Genomic DNA, 22,409 nt, shown 5'->3' with positions numbered 1-22,409 from the left:
AAACACTGCTCTCCACCCATTCCACTTCCTACTGCAGAAGTCTGGACTGTTGTTGCCAAGTCCATGCTGGGATTATATTTGCATACTTCAATAGGTGGAAGCCTCATTTTACTACCACGGATAACGCGGAAGAGTCGGAAAAAGCGTATGACAGATGCAGCTTCTTTAATTCAATGTCCTATAGTAGTCGTGTCTTGGGGGTGGGACAGAGGGAGTTTGTGGCCAATCAGGAGGCAGGGAAGCAGGTCAGGAGCAGGACCTGAGAGGCAGCCGGCAGGGCAGAGCAGCGCTGCAAAGGTAAGAGGAACTTTATGGTTGTTTAACACTCAACAGATATGATGAATGCTTGTATCCGAATGCCGGACTAAAGCTTGAATATTGACATACGGCTTTAATAGAAGGTGTGGATATAGGCCAGTGCCATTTTTAACTCACAGTCATTTTAGGACTTGGTTGGAGAGAGATGAAGAAGCACTTGCAGCATAATCCCTGGGAAAGGTTTCTGAATAAGTTATAGTATTTGTTTTTAAACTTGTTATCTATCAATCTGTCTCTATTGGTCTGTCTATTCATAGGTTTACATAATAATACATTGGTCTGCATTATCCAGAGGTAAAAAGTACATTTTGGGAAAAGTTATATACATAAGACTGTTAGTTGATATTATAGTACCAATATTATAAAGATGGGTTTCCTTCTCAAAACTTTGCTAACACTAAACTAATTCTGTGCTATATTAGGATTGTCTTCACTAGTACAACTGCTGTCACTGTTTCTATTATGTCTGCTGTAAAAGTAATACAACATATTAGTGAATCCTCCCAACCCTGTATGCGTGTAGTTCTATACAACAGAAAGGCCATAACGGGACTGTCCCCTTATTGTGCGCTGAAACATTAGCAGCCTTAAAACAAGATTCGGAGTTGCGTTTCCTTCAGGCGTTGCACGGGGAAACCACTGTTTTGGATGTACGCTGTATTCCATTACCATTACTCACCCCCAGTGTCCGTGTCAGAGTACAGGAGCCTGTGTGTAGACGTGAAGCAGGTCCCCTCTGTGTATCAACGGCTATTTATAGAGAGAACAAATCCCAGAAATGACAGGAATCCTCCAAGCCACTTACGGAGAGAGAGAGGATGGGGAGGAAAAAGTTACTGCAACTACTACTACTACTACTACTCGGCTCTAAAAATAAGAACAGGTCAATTCAATTACATTATAATGTGTAACACTGAACCGATACGACAATATGATAAAAAAAAACAAGCATCAATATATCTAAAACTCAACGGGGAGTTACTTAACCTACTTATTTTTCAGACTCATTAGCCAAAAATGTTGCATCTACTGCTAAAAAAAGCATCATTCACTAAAGTCACTACTTCCGGGGTTAGCATAGCTGCTGCGCCGTTAGCATTTATCTCCGCTAATCGATTTTGGTTACTTTTATAGCAGTAGTTACAGCATTTTTGGCTAATGGGCCTGGTAGATAAGTATGTTCAGTAACTCTCTGTTGAGTTTCAGAAATATTGATTGTGGTATTAAAGAGTTTTTTGTAGTTTCTCGCACATCTGCGGACCCGGAAGTAGAGCTGTGACGTCACCACTTAACAAACGTATAGAGGCCAATAATGATCAAGAATTCAGTCAGGACAGCAGGGGGCAGCACTATAGTTTTAAGCACTTGGGCCAAACACTGTCACCCAAATAAATTACTTTTAATGATAGTTTTTATAATTATAAAGAAGATTAATTTGCGGTTGATCTATTACTTTTTAAATAGGACTGTGGTTTCTAGTTTACTTAAATGTTAGTGAAGTCACTTATAGACCCATTTTCAGTGTGTAAGTCCGGGATCATTTATAAAAGTGGTACAAAGCACATGAAAAGAAATGTAAATGATGAATAATATGTAGTATGTTAAAGGGACTATACAGAGTTTAAAAATGTTAAAATAATGTATTTTCCTCCCCATACATGTTCCAGCCATGTCTTAATGTGTAGAATGAGCCCAGACCTGGTCACCACAACTGCCTCTAAAATCCTGCACTGTCACTCAAAAAGGTGTTAATTTGCTTAATATAGAAGCTGCAGTTACATGTATGACCTGAGGTGGCAGCAGTGAGTATAAAATGGCAAACTTGCATCTAGCCCCTTTAAAATAAAGGCTAGAAGTAGCATGTTTTTTTTTTTTATCGTAGGTTATTTTTGTGCAATACATCGATTATCGCAGTATCGGTGTATCGTGAGATAATCGTCATCGTTAGCCATGTATCGCGTATCTTATTGAATCGTGAGGTACCCAGAGGTTCCCACTCGTAGACAATAGTGGCTCAGTTGACAGGTCCAAAGGTTGGAGGCTCAGATCCCGGCTCTGACTGGTGCAGACTGACACGTCACCCAATGCATGCATGAATGTGGCGGGTGAGTGAGTGGTTGGTGGGATTTACGGCACAGATTGGCTGCCTACCTTCCAACACCAGCGTCGCACTTTGAGAAGCCTGTCAGTTCATGCTAGTTAAGAACAAGCTCTTCCCTGCTGCTGAAAAGTACATCGGTGTTTGAATTTATTGTAATGCAAAAGCACTTCCTCAAACCCTGTTCAAATGCACAAACCTTTAGCTGACACCTGCCCACCTGTTTAGTTCCTGCAATGCAAAACAATCAAAGAAAAACACACAGTCGGGCCATTGTCCAGGTACTATAACTTCATTTTGGTTTGAGAAGTGACTCTTTTACCCCTGCTCTTCACCCAAGCTCAGCAGGACATAACAATGGACAATAAAAAGTGAACCAGTTGGAAGGACCTGTTCCAAACTGCACTGCTGCACTTTCTGTTTTCCATCAATTTATGAGGACAATTTAAGTGGTTAGTGGTCCAAACTAGAGCAGTATACCATCCCAAAACCTCCACAAGGATGAGTTTATAAACATTGATAAAACGATGGGATTGGTTTATATCATCCATGGCCTAATTTGTGTCTTCATTGGTCACCCATAGACCTACAACATACCACGGATGCAAAATTCTCCTGCTCTGACAGGTCAAATGCAAAGGATGCATTTCAATACCATTTCCATTAACCTTGCTTGTATATTATATGCACTCTCTGACCAAGCTAAAGATGCACTATAAACACTGAATGAAGATATTGCCTCAAATAACAGTGGTTCTCTTTTCATACTAAGTACCACTTCACAAAATTACCTGGCTTTTTTTCATCGACACATCCTCAAAGGCATCTATCGTAAACACAATTCATAGTATCAATTACAGCAACTTGATCCATTACTCCAGGTTTGTGATTAAAATACTACAGCAAACCGTTATAGAAACATCATTCCAGAGACGTTACATCATCTGAAATTTGGATAGTCCTTTGTTCTAATCTAATGCATGCAGTAATGGTCAGCTGTTACAGACATACCATCACGTTTATGCATTAGTGGATCTATCCAGGGCTTGTTACAGTGTCTCAGGGGTGGCTCTGGTCCAAAGCCAAGGTCACCAAATCTCCCCGCTCTCTGTGTTGTGACCAAACAGCTCCAGGGAGACCACTCCGCAGTCGCTCAGTATTGTAACACACGCCGCATGCTGCTGCAGCTTTGGGAAGTGTAGATAACAGGAGCGGGAGGACATGGAAACTCCTGCCCAACACTTCAAGGGTCAGTGAGCAGCGACTGCAAGTGGAAAGAGGCTTTGAGTGAGGCAAAAAAAAACTGAAGTCTTAGAGTTCACACAGATTAACAATCTGTTGCACCTGGAAAGGGATTATCATATTTAAAGCAGTACTAAGTAACGTGTTTACCTTAATAAATCCTTTTCGTAGTCCCTGTGGGGGTAATACAGGTGTTTATGGGATGATTGGAGGGTCTTTCATCTCCCCCTGGTGTCTCTGGCCAGAAAACCATGTTTGCTTTAACTTGCTTTTTTACTTTAAACAGTATTTACAGCCATGTTTGAGTGAAAAAAAATATTTCCATTGTATAATTGGATGTACAATAGCCCTCTCTCCCTTCGCCTTTCCTGTCAGCGTAGTATTTACTCTCCAAGACAATTAATAAGACCTGCAGTTGCGCTCATGGCCTCTAGGGGCAAGAGTTACTTAGTACTGCTTTAAGATGTGACTTCAGTGACAATTGACGGGATTGTGACCCATGAAGGAGCCCATTTGTTATTATGTGTCACTTATTTCATGACAATTAGAGAGCCCCATGTGAAAACCCCTGCAAGTCTGTCAATGGCCCTGATTGGAGGTATTTTATTCTTGGATTTTCTCTTCTTTTTTCACAGTAAAACATGTTTGAGATTAAGATTATAGGTAATGGATTTAACGAAGAGTAATGACCCAGTGAGAAGTTTGTGTCATCTCAAAAGGGATTATCATAATACCTCCCCAAAATGCAGCACATGTGGCCTTGTTGTGTGCGTCGTGTTGATTACAGTGACAATTGTTGATTTGATTAGTGTTACAATTGTTGATTTGATTAGTGTTACAATTGTTGATTACTGTGACAAGTGTTGATTACTGTTACAATTGTTGATTTGATTACTGCTACAATTGTTGATTTGATTACTGTGACAATTGTTGATTACTGCTACAATTGTTGATTTGATTACTGCTACAATTGTTGATTTGATTACTGCTACAATTGTTGATTTGATTACTGCTACAATTGTTGATTTGATTACTGTGACAAGTGTTGATTACTGTTACAATTGTTGATTTGATTACTGCTACAATTGTTGATTTGATTAGTGTTACAATTGTTGTTATAATCACTTTCCAAGTGTAGCATATATGGCCTTTTGTGTCACGATTAAGATACAATTGTAAAAGCATATTCTGCACTGCACTGCGGTCGACCTATACCCCCAGGGAGAGATTGAACCTGATGTTTTAATTCTGAGAAAAACGTTATTGCCCTCCTTTACAGAGCAAAAGTAGGAGCTAGTCGCTGTCATCGGGCTTTAATTTTTTTTCCCTGCAGATATTGGATGCCTCCACCTCTGCACACTCACACTTGTTTAAAGCACCTGCAGATTATCCTCAAATGCCACTATTATATCCCCAATCGGCAGAATTACAGGTGACGCACCGCTCTCACTGCCCTGTGTTGTGTCCCTCTCATGAATGATTCACGCAACAGTTCCTCTACCTGCTTTTCTCTGTGCGAGTCTCCAGGCAACTGAAATGTAACGCCGGCCTCTGAAAACCCCTGGCGATCTCCCGTACTCTCGTGACGAAAGTCTAACTGTGTGTCTGCCGCTGCTGTTATAGGTCTGAGCTCTGAGAGGGAGGCCATGTCCAAGCCGTCGTCAAACGTCAAGGCCCTACAGGTGAGTTCAAAAAGGCAAACGTGCAAAATAGAGGCTGTAGCAAGCGCCAACACGAGGCGATTCACAAAATTACTCAAGTGTCCCATGTAAAGCGCTGTGTGACTATGTCTGTGAAAGGAGCTATACCAATAAAGTCCTTTCCTTTTAGAAGTACGGCTGCATCTAACACTATCTACTACTGGTTGTGGGCACTAACACAACTATTGCTACTTTTGGGGGGTCATAGTCATGATTTTCCTAAAATAGTTACATTTTTATTTTTTGTACATACTGAATTGAAGGGGCTTATTTGGCTTTATTCGGAGTACGAACTGTTGAAATTCCAACTTTTGTACAAATACTGTATTCTGCTTATTCCGAAAGTTCGAATGGGCGCAGCCATGAATTGTGCCCGCTGCTTTTCTCAAATCAGTTGAGAAGCCAAGATAAAATCAGTTACTACAAGAAAACAAAGCCAATTTTAGGCCGCGCAGAGATGGTGCAGTTTTGACTTGTTGGTGCAAATGAACATTGGACATTTTACACAAATGTGTAGATTTGTGCTCCACCAGAAGTGTCAATACAACGGAAGTGCAGAGACAAGGCAAAAAGAGGCAAAAGTGGGCGTAATAAGCTGAATACACTGCCTGACTTTTTTTTTTTTTTAAACGGACCGCCTTTACCTATTACAGAACAAATTTGCTGTGGCATAGATGCAGACGGTATCTCTGGAATCGCTCATATAGTCATTTTTTAAAACAGTTAATTATTCAAAGATTTTAACAAATGCTGAATTATGAATATAGTTTTCTACTAAATAAAGATACAAAGACATGGAGAGGAGAAAAGTGGTTCAACAGCCCATAATTATATACATAACGGAGAATGCTAACATGGTGCTTTATGTTAGCATCATGTTAATGCTAACGCTAGCTAGTGCTAGCTACGACTGCCCTTTTTTCACTTCTACTGAACAATCTGCTGTCAATGAAAATCCATATGGACCCGATTTAGACTTGACTTTATTTGTATGTGATAGAAACGTTTATAATTCGCCAGAAAATGGCTAAAAATAGTGGGGTTTCCCAAAAGATTCTATTTCCCCCCTCCTTTATTTAACCCCAAGGGGCAATTAAAAAAGGCACACAGAGCGACGAGATGCCATCTGTATCTATTGTCTCAATCAGTTTCTGCAATGTCAAAAGATCAAGCCAATATCTTGTATTGATGATGGGAGAGTGTGACCACTGTGAAAAGTCTTCTCCAGCACATCCCAAAGATTCTCAATAGGGTTAAGATCTGGACTCTGTAGCGGCCAATCCATGTGTGAAAATGATGCATCACGCTCCCTGAACCACTCTTTCACAATATGAGCCCCATGAGTCCTGGCAATGTCATCTTTGAAGGTGCCTGTGCCATCAGGAAAAAAGAAATCCATAGACCTGACCATTTACAGCAACCCCAGATCAGAACATTAAGTCAAATCCAGGTTTGGTCTGGCTGGTTTGAAAGACTGTGAATGCACAAATCACCACAAGACACAAAATGACCCACATTGAAGAGTTTATTGGTAAAGGCAAGTTCAGACTGTGCATATAGAGGTTCAAGGCATTAGTGCAGAAGCAGAGGAAGCAGCTGTTTTACAATGTCGATATAGTATCATGTTGTATAATGTGTTTAATAATGGCTTTTTGAGTTGATCCAAGTCAGAGAAAGGCTTCTTCCATTGTCCCCCTTTGTGCTCTTGTCGGGTCTAACCATGAGAAGCGTTGAGTCCTTGGGCTGAAGTAGCAGTACACAGTTCAACACAAGCTTATAACGTCAACAAACAGGAGCAGCAACGATGAATGACATAAAGCTTCATTTAAATAATTTAGTCAACATATAAGGCCTCACTTTTTTACAACAACAAGGCCCTCAAGGTAAATTCATTCATATAAATTATATATAAGATAGTGTATATCTGGAGCTTTTACAAATATATTCAGTTTCATCCATGGCTCGTAACAAGAATGCCCAAAAAAATGCCCAAATGAACCACCTGGCTGTCAATCACAACATAGAGAACAAGGCAACAATAACAAAATAAGACATATTTCCATCTATATTAGCCTCTCATGAGTTTAACCATGGCCTGTTCATCAAAATACATAAAAAATACAAATATGTTGGCTTTTATTGGTCAACTAGACAGGTTAAAGATGGACAAAGTGGCAAAGTGTTTTTCAAAGTGATATGCCCCCAGATCCTTGTTAAAGGTGGAGTAACTGACCACCTCTGCAGGCGTTGAGGATGTAGAGCTAGATTTTAGTGTAAAAACAAATCGATGTGTAATTTACTGAGCTCAAGGTGATTTGCCGCTGAAGCTCCAGTAGAGAATAAATACAGTAACAGAACGCTGACAGTATCCATTATAAAAGCACTTTCCTCCAGAGTGGTGACCGAGATGGCTTTGTAAACAAACGTATGCTAATAACTAAAGCTTTCTCATGGACACCACATTGATTTCTGTAAAGTATCAGCGTTTACAAGGGTTGATAGAGTCTGCATTCAAACGCAACCTGGTTCATATCGAGACGTGCTGTAATTGTAAATCATTATGGCCGTTAGTTACTCTTGTCACTCTGTCCATCTTTAAAACATCTTTTGTGCATTTTTAAAGCCACACTGCATAAAACACAACCTGCCTGATAAATAGATGACAATTTAACCTCTTAACCCCCACTGTAACCGAGCACAGTTCGGGTTTACCCAAATCTAAAAGCTTACAGCCTTTTTTTCTTTTGTCACATGTTCGTTGTTTTCACCAAGTGCTCGTTGCTTTTTCGTCACATTTTTGTTAATTTTTCGTCAAATTTTTCGTCAAATTTTTGTCGATTTTTGTCACATTTTTGTTAATTTTTTTTTACATTTTTGTCACATTTTTGTTAATTTTTTGTTAAATTGTTGTCACATTTTTTGTAAATTCTTTGTCAATTTTTTGTTAATTTTTTGTTGAATTTTCGTCACATTTTTGCTACATTTTTGTTACATTTTTGTTACATTTTTGTCACATTTTTGTCATATTTTTGTTATATTTATGATTTAGTTATACAAAAATGTTGCAAAAATGACTAAAACAAGGAAGAAGCTTAGGTACAGTTCTGATGATCTGTTACATTGGCCTATAGGCTGTAAACTCTCATGTGAAGAAGCTTTAAGATTTGGGTAAAGCCGGACACAATGTGCTCTGGACACAATGTGCTCACTTATGGTGGGGGTGAAGGGGTTAAGCATTCATATCACCCCGGATTAGAAATTTGACTACCTGTGAGTTGGCACGCCTCTCCTCAGACCTGGCGCTTTGACTTTGCTGGGGGGCGGGACATCACCGGCTCGTCTCCATGGAGATGCTGCTGCTTTTACTACAGGCAGCCAAATGTGAGGCTTAAAGGGTTCCTCTTCCAAATGCTTTACACGTCTGGCTTATCTTTATGTGTGAGCATTTATGCCCCAGTTAAGTTGTCGTCCTTGTTATTCATAAAACCAGGAATATTCCGCAGTGTGGCTTTAACAACAACAACAACAACAACAGACTCTTTGGCTGCAACAGTGGAATGTCCAAAGATGAACACGCGAAGCAACGTACAGTCACCACCTCATGCCAAAGCAACGCCAAAACATGCTCTGAATAAAGTTATATAGCTCTCTTTCCTCTATATAATTTGATTAATTTAATAGGATATGCTGCCTCTTTCTCTTTCTCTATACAGCTGTACATTAAGAGCCTTATACAAAACAATTCCATACAAAACATGAAGTTCAGAGACAGGCAGCAGCACATGGAAATAGCAGGCGGCTTTCTGTGGTCAGTGTGTCCAGGGTATTTCCATAAAGTTTTACAGCACAAACCAGGAAGTAGTGGCCATAAACAAAACAAAAGGATTGGAGGATAAACATAGGCCACTCATTTACAGTAGAGGAGACTCAGCAGTAGAGCTATTAGTAGTACTTGTAGTAGCAGTAGTTGTAACTTGTAAGCGGTGTGGTGGATGGCGGAATCTCATTGGCTGCTGTGGCTGTCCCTCAGGCTAATTTGAACATCCCGATGGGGGCGCTGCGTCCGGGGGCGGGACATCCTGTGCGGAGGAGAGAGGAGTCAGCCGACATGCCAGAAGAGGTGAGACAAGAATGACTACAACGAAGCACACATGTTCTGAGAAGCCATTTCTTACTTGTTTTTGAAACCTACATGCACATGTTAAAGGTTATGTTCTTACATTTCAGAAGTGAAATGCACAGAGACTTGTTTTGTTTATTGTGAATGCAGATATTTGTGAAAAATGGGTCAGAAACAGAGGAAAGTTAGAAATTAGTTTAGACCACAAAACAAACAAAACTTTCCTCACTCCCCTTTTTTCATTGTTAAAACCAAAAACATCAAATACAAGGCCTTTACACTCTTTTGTTAACTAGTGTGCTTTGTGCCAGTCCCAAACCTGTTAACCTTTTAGACAGTAGGGGTGAACAATTTCGGAAAAAATTATTAAAGGAACAGGCCACTGTTTTTCCATACTGAGATATGTTCTTGCCTGAGCTTAGACGAGTTGATGTGTACCTGTCTGGTCTTTCTGCGTGCCCTCAGTCACACAAAAAGACCAAAAATGTTGTTAGCATTTAGCCTTTACTCCTCTCCTCTATGGGGCCAAACGGGGGTGAAGTTAAAAGCGACCAAGCTCTTCCATGTCTTCCATTTAAATATGGTTACGTGAGTAAAAAGGGGCACTATTTTGTAGGGCGTAATAACATCTAAGGAGCACTTCGACGTCTGCGCAAGTTATTACTGTGCGGACGTCGAAGCTTGGTCGCTCTATCTTCACCCCCGTTTGGCCCCATAGAGGACAGGAGGCGAGGCTAAATGCTAACAACATCTTTGGTCTTTTTGCGTAACTGAGCGCACGCGTAAAGACCAGACGGTTACGCATCAACTCGTCTAAGCTCAGGTAAGAACATTATCTCAGTATGGAAAAACTGAGGCCTGTTCCTTTAATCTCTTAAACCCGCATTAACTGAGCACATTTCCTACAGTTCTCCGGCATTACCCAAATTTAAAAGCTACTTGAAAAGCGTCAAAATGGAGACAAAAACAAGATGTAAACAAGGATGAAAACGCTTTCAAATGAGGCGTGACATTATAGTCTGTAAACTCTCCAGTTGAGAAGCTTTTAGATTTGTGTAAAACTGGAGAAAATGCGCTTGGTTCAGGCAGGTGGAAAATGGTTAATCAGTATTCAGTTCTTTGTGCACATTTGCCCGCAGCAGCATTAACATTTGAGAAAAGCCTGAAATGTAAAACACTGAACCTACAGGAATCACATTACATTTCAGAAGATGTTTGTAAAGACATGCTTAGTCTAAAGAGTTGAATGATAAATAGCTCATTATTCTCTCCTTTCGCTCGGTATGCTTTATCATTATAATGTGCGTTCTTCAGCCTCCGTCCCCGACTCCAGAAGAGCCCCCGGCCCCAGCCCAAGGAGAGCCCGAGGAGAAGAAGGCATTACCGGGTGCAGTCAAGCTCCCGGGTCCCGCCGTCAACCTGTCAGAGCTCCAGAACGTCAAGAGCGAGCTGCGATACGTCACCAAGGATTAACAAGTCAGTGCTCTCGTTTATGTTTAGAATGAAAAGACTTGAAAAAATATGTAGAGGGAGGAAAAAGTTTGTTCACCGTTCACATTTCTGCCTAAATTGGTCATAAAATGTGGTCTGATCTTTATTAAAGTCACAAGAATGAGTAAACAGTGTCTGCTTAATATGGTATTTATTAATTAATACCACCAAAACATTTACATTTTATCATATTTTTATTGACCATAACATGTAAACATTCACAGGAGAGTGTAGAATAAGTAAGTACACCCCCTGAATCTCGCTGAACTGCAGCAGTTTTGTAAAGAGGAATGGTCCAAGCTTCATCCTGATCGTTGTCTAATCTGCAAACTACAGAAAAGAAGTTATTGCTACAAAAGAAACCAGCTACAGTATTTAACACATTTGTAGCACCACAGCATATTCTATGTTATAGCTATGGACACAGGCTATGGCTCGTTTGAAAGGTGAGACTCTAAGCTCTCTGTAAGTGAAAACAGTTTATCACAGATTTTTTTTTACAAACGGAGATAACGGGGGTTTATGAAACACTCTCCTTTCTGATTAACTCCTCTCTCCAACTCTCTCCTCTCTGGACGAACACTAGTGTTATCCCTAAATATCTCAGTTTCAAGTCCATTTTTCAACGTATGGTATATAAAATAATATTTATAATATAAAATGCTGCAGTTCAGCCAGATTCAGGGGGTGTACTTACTTATTCTTCTTTGTCCTGTGAATGTTTACATGTTAAGGCCAACACAAATATGATAAAATGTAAATGTTGGGTGGGATTAGTTCAAGCAGACACTGTTTACTCAATGTTTCCTTGTGATTTTAATAAAGATCAGACCACATTATAATACCAATATAAGCAGAAATGTAAGAAATTGGGTGTACTCACTTTTTACTCCCACTGTTAAATGAAGGCTATAACATCAAAACAGCAAATTTTGTGTGTCTGATTTCCTTCTAAGCTTGCTGTGGCAGAGACAGATGCAAATGACAACCAAAACAGACAAAAACACAGACGATCTTTACAAACAGCCTTTGTTTTGATGAGCCAATGCAAAATACAGTTCCCCTGAGGCTATCAAGGAAGCAACTGGCTCAAACCGGTCCATACATCAACATACATGAAATATTTCAGTAAAGTAACCTGTGTTTGGGCAAGAGGACAGTTGCGGCTGCGCTCCCTAACACTGATAGCACGGCTGGGAGAGCAGGAAGGTTATTTTGAAAGCGTGGATCACACAGGGAGCTAAAACCGGGCGCAAATTGATCTACGAGAGGGATAATGGGCCTCCGAAGAGCACCTTAAAATGTTACAGTGATAAATCATGGAGGAGAGGTAAACAATCCAGAGTAGCACCTTCGAAACATAACGCTTCAGGTTGTTTATGGGCGCCAGTGGGGGAAAAAGCGAGCGTGCAGGAAACCAGCGCGGTAATTATTCAAACCATTGCCATGAAGATAAACGAGATTTGATGCAGGTAAATGTAAAGTTGTTTTGCACAGAGAGGGTTCAAAGGCAAAGCAAGCGACTAAAGTGACTTGAAGGGTCTAGACATAAATGCCACCAAAGCACAGGGCTTACATAACGCTGTCGCCCACACAAACATGCTCTTTGATGACCTTCGAAGGCTCACTGCACTCTGTGATATTTCATGTGTTTACAGGTCTTTATTGTGTGCCCGACTGCGCTCACTCAGGTATAAAGGCGAGTACGATTGAGTCAATGTGCTTGTATGTAGAATTATGATTATTTGGTAATCTCTCATCCAAGAAGCTTCGTCGGCAACTGTTGAGCTTTATTTGGCAGCAGGATGAATATTTTACCAATTCAGTAGGAGTGGTTTAACCTCATTTGTGTTGCTCTTTTGACCAAGAAGATCTTAGATTTGGGTAAAGCCAAACAGGAGAAAATGTGCTTGGGGGTGGGGGGACAAAACGCTTAAAAAAAATAAATAAATAAACATAAAAAAACCTGACAAACATGTGGGGAAAAAAACGTCAAAAAAGCAATAAAACATGAAAAAAAATGTGACAAAATTGTTACAAAAATATGGAAAAAATGTGGAAAAAATATGGATAAAATGCTACAAATAAACATGACAAAAATGTGTCAATAATGTGGAAAAACCCCAGACAAAAAAGCCTTAAAAACATGACAAAAAACATGATAAAAACGTGACAAAAATGGGACAAAATTTTGGGGGAAAAATCGGAAAAAAAACATTAAAAACATGACAAAATGTGACAATAATGTGGAAAAACCCAGACAAAAAAGCCCTTAAAACATGAAAAAACATGACAAAAATGTGACAAAATAGTCAAGAAAGCATTAAAACATTATAAAAAACATGTCAAAAATGTGACAATAATGTGGAAAAACCCAGACAGAAAAGCATTACAAACATGATAAAAATATGACTAAAAGTTGGGGGAAAAATGCTACAAAAAAACATTGAAAAGATGATAAAAACGCAACAATAACGAGTAAAACGTGATGACAAAAACCAGGAGGAAGCTTAGATGAGTTCTGTCAGTCTTTCAAATGAGGCTTTACGGTGTCAAAAAGCTTTGAGATTTGGGTAAAGCTGGTGAAAATCTACTTGGTTAAGGTGGGGGTTTAGGAAGAACTCTTGTGCTAAACGCATTTCCCTGTCCGTCCACATGGGGTCAGTGTGGGCCGCCGTTCCACCCAGTGTTCAGACTGTGCTCAGACCGTGTTTTGTGTGTGGGCACCTTGAGTCAGCCTCTATTTATACCTCTGTGCTCCCCTGTGGCCCTACGGGAGCGGGGCCCGCCGTGATGAATGTGTGCGATTATGAGTTCCTCTCCTCAGTGGGGCACACACAAAAACACAGCCGAGCAAACTTTGCATCGCTCCCTGTCCTAAAAACTAAGATGTCTGGGGAAAGAGGAGACGATGGGCTAAAATGTGCTGATTAAATCGGTTTGAGATCCGTAGATCCACAGGCCTGTATTAAAGGAACAATACATGATTTTTTTGTGGGGGTTACAAACAATGGAAGCGAGGGCAAGTAAATTAAGTGGTCAGTTGTTATCCTAATTCTTACCAGGGATGAGTTTATAAGCACTTTTTAGGGTCACTGTGACAGAAATGCTAACAAACTAGCCAAACACACTCATGAAACTGATACAAATACTTTATAATTAAAGGCACAGTACTTTTTCCACAATTAACACATAGTTTACAAAAACACTGAAGGAGGTATAGGACCTTTAACTTATTAAACCCCTCCTGAACTGAGCATATTTCTCCAGGTTGGCTTTACCCAAATCGAAAAGTGACAAAAAATTGACAAAAAGTGACAAAAAAGTAACTAAAGAATAACAGAAAAGTGATGAAAAAGTGACAACAATGTTTGACCGAAGAGCAATAAAAACGCCGCAAAAGATCAACAAGAAAGTGATGAAAAATGTGGGGAAAAAAGTGACCAAAAAGCAATGATAAGAAATGTCAAAAAAGTCACAACACAGCAACAACGTGAGGGAAAAAAGATCCATTTAGATGAGTTTTGTAGGTCTTAGCTTTCAAATGAGGCGTTACACTGGCCTATAGGCTGTAAACTTTTAGATTTGGGTAAAGATGAATTGGAGAAAATGACTTTTTTTTTAGAGCTGGCATTCAAATGGCTGACCTTTGGATCCAGCCAGTTTATCAAAAATGTGTATGTTTTTCTTCTCTTTTTTTTCATTTTAAGAGATGCTTCTAATTGTATTGAGAAAAACTAAAAGTGCAAATATGTAACTTCGTAAAAATATGAACAAACAGATAAATTGCTTTTTACAGCGGGTGAGCAGTTGTTAGTCTGTGAATATTTTAGATTTTCTCCCTAATTCGTTCGTTATTGAAAGAAACACTCTCTTCCACCTCGGTGATTTTGCCGTAATACCCTTTCCCGTCTGCGATAGTTTACTTTTACGAAAGTGAACAGTGGGACGTGGGATAGACTGAGACGACCCTAAAACTTTAGTATTTTGTAGTTTGTAGGAGTCTGGAGTGGACTCGAAGGTGCGAAACAGAGATAAGGAGCAAAAATGTAGCGGGAGGGAAATGTCAAATGTGATACAGCGCTGATAGAAAGTCGTCTCCCGCTGGAGCTGTCACCAGGACTCAATTGTCATAGGCAGACAAAAAAAATAAAACTCCAATGGGAAAGGGTGTGTAGGATTAGTTTGTTTTTCATAATGCTACCTCTCTGTGTTCCATTCGAATAGGTTATATTGTATTACTGTAATTTAGTCACAAAAACAGCTTATGCATGCTTTAAATCCACAACCAATTGTCCGACCAAAGCAAAAACAGTGCCGTGCTTTGAATTGATTCAGTTTATCCTATAGAGGCTGCACATTTGAAATCTAAAATTGAAAGAGAACCTTAACTTGTGTGTCAAATCAAGGAGTAACAATGCCTATTTGCTGCTTGTTCCTGTGATGAAATGCTGACACTGCCAGGCTGTATATATATATATATATATATATATATATATATATATATATATATATAAAACAAGTTAACCCTGATACCCCATTATACCAAGTGGAGTCAAAACAGACCCAGCTGCAATTTTGGTCATAGGTTCTTCTTCTCAGGCTGTGTCCTTTTCAACACCATATCATTGTTTTAGGTTTCTGAATAAATGTGTGTTTTTATAAACCAAAAGGGCATCTTGTCTATCTAGTTCAGTGAAGCACAGGACCCTTCACTAAATGGTCTCAACTTCGATAGTGATTTTCGACTTTCATTAGGCTCAAAACGCTTTACAATGAAGGAACCAGTCATTCATTCATGCTAATATTCATACACTGATGTACAAGGACACTGGAGGCAAAGTGGGTGAAATGTCTTGCACTACCACCTGCACCACTGTCACCCCTGTTCACAACGCTGACCACCCACTGAGCCCTAAATGAGGCACTTTGTTTACAGTCAAAGCTATGATGAGACTCAGGCAAAACAAAGTCCTGGCAGCAAAGCCGTAACCTTGCCTGACCAACCAGACGCCAATTTTACCACTATAGAGTTTGGGAATGTGATGGCATATCGCTGAGCATTATGGGATTAGCAGCAATTGTAAACTAATGGAGATTTTAAAAGTTAAAATACAGGATTATTATTGTTCACATTAAAACACTTGGACACCGCAGTGTGTTAGATGTATTTACCAGCAGTAACTCAGCGGCTAATGGAATTGTTCCACGGCTTTCCCCCCCACTTTTTATACTGTTTTGAGCTAATGTTAGTCGATGGAAAGGTATGCTAACAGCTGCAAAGATGGCGGATCTCCATGGTAACTGTGGAAACTCTATTGGTCCACTCACGAACCGAGAGGCAGGAGTGGTGACCATAGATATATATAAAGGCTAGATGTCTCATACGCGCTGCTGGCCAATGGAGGTCGACAACTGCACACGGCGGCCATCTTGGCACAGGGAGCTCACTCATAACATTGTGTTTTATGGTGCATGTACTTTTAAATAACCATAACTTGCTCAATTTTCTACCGATTTTCAAACGGTTTGGTTTGTTATGAAACTCAGAGATGTAGGTATGACACTGCATATGAATAAAAAAAGAAAACCTTTATTTCAACATGTTCCAGCATTCAGAGATATAGCCATGTTAATAACGTTTGTAAGAAACCAAACCATTTGTAAATCCATGAAGATTTCAGCGAAATATGAGGATTTGTGTTCGTGCTAATCACTCACTTACTTGAGCTCGCTAGAAAGCTTCCCTGTGGCAAGATGGCCGCCCGTTATGCCGGAAGTGACTCTGCCTTAAGACATCTAGCCTTTATATATGGTGGTAACGGCATTCTTTCAAAACATTAAAGATGGCGGCACAGCAACTAATACACAGTTTTCTTTTGCTCTTTCGTCAGTTTTAGATAAGAAACAGTGTTGTACTTGCAGACATGCCATCCATTCCTGCTTCATATCCAGCGTTTCTCATTGGTTGATGCCGTCTGTTAATCCCGCCCACCAGGAAATCGCTGAGATCCCGCACGCTCCCGCACTACATATCTTTTAAAAGTTATCAAAAAAAGCATGTAGTTTGTCTGGCCAGGCGAGTGGGAACGTGCCTGACAGAGTTTAGATGAAGTAAAACAGTTTGATAACAACAGTTGGATAAGTATCTCACACCTGTGCAATTTGGCAAAACCTAAAATACATTTGGCATCTCCTAAAACACATGTCTGCTTTAAGCTCCCCAGCATTGATTTGCATAAAACGCAGACAACTAAAAAAATGAGTAAATTTTTTTATCTCTGCTTTCTTTACAGCTCTCACAGAGGAGAGAGAGGGAACATAATCTTCACAGGAACAGACTCGGTCACTGGCGCTGAAGAAAAAATGCTGCAACTTTATTCTGTGAAGCCAACCTCTGCATGGACCCAACGACGCACACTTCTACGATCTGCAGGAACACTACGGCAAACTGCAGCCAGAATTATCTCACCATTTCAGCAAACCGTGCTTCTATTTCGGAATTTTACACAATTTTTCATTTGTCTATTGGTTGTTTTCAGACGTCATGTCATCAAAGTTAATCAAAGTAGTGCTAAATGTCTATTGTAGAGGAAATCAAAACACTAAATACATACACATACATTTTGTTGAGAGGATATTGGATTTTGTCTTTGATTCATATTCTACTTTTACCTTTTTTTTCTTTTTGCCTGTTTGAGAGATGGTCTGAAAACAATCAATACTGACTATACTATTGTAAAATAAATGGAACTCTAAATGCTGCTGGTATTGAAAACATAGGTCAACTTTTTAGGGATGAGTACAAGATATTTTTGTGATATATTTTTTTTTTTTTGGAGTTGAAATAAATGCTATAAATTATTATGGGTTTTAAAATAAAGCGTGGCCTATTTATTTATCTGGATTTGAGGAGACGGTGAAGATGAAGGAACGCTGAGACACTTAAGTTGTCTAGGAAGAAGGCTATCCAAAACAGTATGCAAACTGATTACGCAAATGGCTCCTGTGGATGGTGATTTGACCGTGATCTCAAAGGGGAAAAGCCAAAAGTCAAATCTAATTAAGAGCTGAAGCCTGAAGAAGAGTCAGAGCCTGATGGGTAACTTTGCATGTTTCTGACAGCATTTGCAACACAAACATTTCAGCGCATCACTGTGTCGTGAAAGGATTTAGGTTGAGCTCTGCAGATTCACTATGCAAGACATTAGTACCACACATGTTCATGAGAAACAGTGCAAGGTTGGAGCGCAGCCGGACAAGCAGTAAATTATGTCTAACTTAAAGGAAATGTGACAGCCAGCCATATGAAAGATTATCTAATACAATTTACTGTATATTATCAAATGACTTTGCCACAGCAGTTTTACCTATCAGTGGCACTACATTAGAACAGTGCATTACATCAGAGTAATACACTGAGTTAGGATTGTGCCAATTTTACACACTTTCAATGGAATTGCAATAGATTAAAATGAGAAATTGTCGAGTGGAAACCATTCATAATTTTCTCCAGTTCAGCTTCACCCAAATCAAAAAGCTTCTCGACTGGAGATTACAGCCTATAGACCACTGTGACGCCTCATTTGAAAGGTAAGACCTACACAACGGATTGCAACTGTTTTGTGTCGCGTTGTCACCGTTTTTGCCACATTTTTTGCCACATGTTTTAAGTGTTTCTGTCGTGTTTTGGCCGTTTTTTTTTTGCCGTGTCTTGATCACTTTTTCATCGCACTCTTTCGTGGCTTTCTTGTTGATGTTTTTGTTGCGTTTTCATCCCTCTTTAGTCGTGCTTTGGTTGTTTTTTTTGTTGTTGTGTTACTGTTGCTTTTCCAGCTCGTTTTTGTCATTCTTTTGCTGTGTTCTCGTCACATTTTGGAAGTGTTTTTGTTGTGTTCTCATCTTCCCTTAAATCGCCTTTTTGTCACGATTTGTCGTTTTGTGTTGCTTTTTCATCGCTTTTTTTGTCACGTTTTTACCACTGTTTCCATTTCCATTTCCATTACTTGTATGTTCGCTTTTTTTTATCGTGTTATCGTTGCTTTTCCGGCATGTTTTTGTCGCTCTTTTGCTTTTAGATTTGGGTAATGCCAAACTGAGACCATGTGCTCAGTACATGCGGGGGTTAAGAGGGTAAGACGAAGGTTGTACTGACTGATTCTTCATGTGGACCTTTTTGTGCTTTAATGTTCTCTCTGTCTCTGGCAGAGCATCCATCAGGAGCACCGGTTTCCCCAACCGAAAAATATGCACAATAGGCTAATCCTGCTGCTTTTGATTCTTCTGTCAATGAACCTGGCTCATGAGCTGCAGATGGTTTCACCTAATTTCCCTAAGGGGACAATAAGTAAAGCCATTCAAATGATGTTATGCCACACTATTTTCACATTTAGATAAGAATTTTAAATAAAACCAATATGAGGGAAAACATTTGACTAATTGTATTTGTCTGCCTCCCGACCCTACGTATTGGTTATGTATAAAACCACCCCCTGCTAAACAAACAATGGAAAGTCAATGCAGAAAAGCATTTGATCTGTGAAAAGCAGCTCCACCCCAGTATTGCATGCACGCTGCGCCCATTGTTCATTGTTAAGCAGGTTATACAGGCTTGATCTACGTATGGAGTCAACGTAATCTGATGTAAACCTTTCAAATCCCTGTCTCTCATCGACGGGACGCTACAGGGCACGGCATACATGACCATTCCCAACAGACGCCGTGACCTACGCTTCACAATCTGGACATGTCCATCGGCACATCACAAGACTTTGTGGAATAACAAAGCAACAGCTGTAGCTAAGTTTAGCCGCGAGATGGGTCAGGCTGGAAAATGCAGCCAATAGCCAGAGAAACACTCTCGCAGCTATCTGACACAGCGTCTGAACTCATGTAGGAGGCAGGCATTAAAAACACTTAGCATTTAGAAAAGGTGCGAGACATCCGTGCTCGTCGTGAGAATGGCCTCTGTGGCGGATTCTGAACCCGAGCGTTAACTATATCACACATATACACGGGCATCAGAAGGGAAAGTGGTGGGAGTTTGTCAGGTTTTATGGAAATGATGAAAGCCAAGGAATAGTGTGTTTTATAAGAATAACGTCCACGATGTGCATAACTGTGATTTATCTTACTGGTCTCAAACACAACTTCTTCTGAAACACTGAAGAGGCAACAAGAGTCCCCCACACCTGCAGCCAAGTGGAGACATCACAAGAGGTGCAACAGGAAACACAAAAAAGGGGCAAACAAGACTCACAACTAAGCCACACAAGCCTTCTCTACTGTTATGGCTAATGTATGTTCACTGAACACTGAATACGCTCTTCCCAGAAGATTTCACCAACAGCTGTCACGTAAATTTGGATTTTATACTGACGGAGTGAAAATAATCCATCCATCCATCCATTTTCTTCCGCTTTATCCGAGGCTGGGTCGCGAGGGCAGCAGTCTCAGCAGAGATACCCAGACTTCCCGATCCACACACACCTCCACGAGGTAAAGCAAGACCCCGAGGCGACACCAGGCCAGCTCGGAGACATAGTCCCACCAGCGTGCCCTGGGCCTTCCACGAGGCCTCTTCCCACTAGGACATACCTGGCGACCAGGAGGCATCTGAAATAGATGCCCGAGCCACCTCAGCTGGCTCCTTTCGACATGAAGGAGCAGCGACTCTACTCCGAGCTCCTCCCGGGTAACTGAGCTCCTCACCTGATCACGAAGGATGCGTCCAGCCACCCTGCGAAGGAAGCTCCTTTCGGCCGCTTGTATCAACTTGCAGGATCTTGTCATTTCAGTCATTACCCAAATCTCAACCCTTCCTGACCATAGGTGAGGAACGTAGATCGATTGGTAAATCGAGAGCCCTGCCCCCGACTCAGTTCCCTCTTAACCACAACAGTCCAATACAGCGACTGTGTCACTGCTGACGCCGCACCGATCCGTCTCTCACGCGTGAAGACCCCAAGATACTTCAACTCCTCCACTTGACACAAGGACTCCCCACCGACCTGAGGAGGGGAAGCACCTTTTTCCGGTGGAGAAAATAATGTTGTTCAAATCATTGTACACCTCTGTACACAGCGCACCTTGGGTCGAACTTTGTGGCCATACCACCTTAGCATATGCCTGATCCCGTCAGATCTCAGACGCTAAGCAGGGAAGGGCCTGGTCGGTACTTGGATGGGAGACCATTTGGTAACATCAGGAAGCCTAGCAAATGTAGTGAGTGATTGAGTGGTTGGTGGTGGTCGGGGGTGGCAGATGCCGCAGACTGGTTGCCTCACTTCCGTCAGTCTACCCCAGGGCAGAGTCCTCGTTCACAAATAATAAGAACATTGAAAGAAATTGTAATGATACCAAGACTTCCAATACTTTTGCAATGGATGGACTTGCTTCTGTAGTGTGTGGAGTATCCAGAAACATACTACTCAGCTTTGGCAGCACAATAAGTGTTGCTTTTATTATTATCATCATGACCTATTTTTTTGGGTGCCAATGTTGAGTTATAAATTACGAACATGTATTTCTGTTTTGCAAATCCCGCAGCCCACAGTAGCTCGGGCATTAGTCAGACGCAGCAGTAAACATTTGGACAGCTCTCTCCTTGTGAATATTCGTCCCTGTTTGCTGTGCTGCTGCTCCCACAAGCCCCGCCCACTTCTGCCCAAGAATAAAAACATGACTGCGGCGTGAGCGATTTCAGCACCGAGCGGGGCACGGCGAAGGTTAAACCGTCTCCAAAGGGCACAGCTGATGCTAATGCCCCGACACTTGTAAAATGTTTGACGGCTTGACAAAAACTTCACAGCGGTTTGAGAGAGACAAGGGTGACAGAAGTACTTATAGTGAAAGTACTGTCAGCTCAATGACATAATTACCCAACTATGCAGAAGATAGTGCAACAGTTAAACTACGACTTTTTTCTTCCCCTTATTTGTATGTAGTCATTTATTTATTACTTTTTTTTTAACCAGAAATGTCTCAACCCAAAACATGCACAGTAGGCTGCATAGAGACCTAATAATAATGAATTAATGCTACTGCAATAGTCGTCCAAATATCCGTGAAGGTTATTCATTCCAGATCTGAACCAGTGTCCTATGAATAGCAACTGTGCACGATAAGCTACATACCATGGTGCACATTTATTTTAAGTAAAATCATTCATCTCTTTCATATTCTCACTTTCTTCCGATTTGACCTGTACCTCTGTCTGTCCAGTCTGATGTGACCTGACTTCCTCCTCTCACTATGTCGCTGCGTCTGTTCTATTCCTGTCACTTTGACTATGACAATGAGGGCGCTGATAGGCACTGTGGCAAGCATGTGTTCTACTTCTGGAATCCGGCTCTTATTCTAGAAACCTGGTCCCATTCCAGAATCCAAAGTTTAGATTCTGCACTAGGTTGTTGTTCTATTGCTGGATTTCAGAGGACAA

General features: G+C 40.7%; 2 protein-coding genes across 3 annotated transcripts in view; one reads left to right on the top strand and one right to left on the bottom strand.

The window, feature by feature from the left end:
• The first annotated feature begins 287 nt into the window (after positions 1-287).
• On the top strand, positions 288-17,834 carry smpx (small muscle protein X-linked). Its single transcript, XM_079576596.1, has 5 exons — positions 288-297; positions 5,282-5,340; positions 9,389-9,478; positions 10,793-10,954; positions 17,266-17,834. The coding sequence occupies exons 2-4, from the start codon at positions 5,305-5,307 to the stop codon at positions 10,949-10,951; spliced, it is 285 nt and encodes a 94-aa protein (XP_079432722.1). The 5' UTR covers positions 288-297; positions 5,282-5,304; the 3' UTR covers positions 10,952-10,954; positions 17,266-17,834.
• Positions 8,555-22,409, bottom strand: part of cnksr2a (connector enhancer of kinase suppressor of Ras 2a) — a gene marked incomplete at its 3' end in the record, with an annotated part of 107,643 nt that continues 93,788 nt past the window's right edge. For both annotated transcript variants that reach the window (XM_079576566.1, XM_079576565.1), the window contains one exon: positions 8,555-9,437. In XM_079576566.1, the coding sequence (XP_079432692.1) occupies positions 9,385-9,437 (53 nt within the window). The remainder of the gene's footprint in view (positions 9,438-22,409) is intronic.

The sequence above is a fragment of the Gobius niger genome (genome assembly GCF_951799975.1).
Source record: "Gobius niger genome assembly, chromosome: 18".
Lineage (NCBI taxonomy): Eukaryota > Metazoa > Chordata > Actinopteri > Gobiiformes > Gobiidae > Gobius > Gobius niger.
The sequence above is the reverse complement of the archived record's forward strand: the minus strand, read 5'-3'. Positions and strand labels throughout refer to the sequence as shown.

Coding starts and splice junctions, on each gene's coding strand:
- smpx (XM_079576596.1), top strand. CDS start 5,305: ATGTCCAAGCCGTCGTCAAACGTCAAGGCCCTACAG. Junction 5,341..9,388: donor CAAACGTCAAGGCCCTACAG/GTGAGTTCAAAA, acceptor GCTGTCCCTCAG/GCTAATTTGAACATCCCGAT. Junction 9,479..10,792: donor CAGCCGACATGCCAGAAGAG/GTGAGACAAGAA, acceptor TGCGTTCTTCAG/CCTCCGTCCCCGACTCCAGA.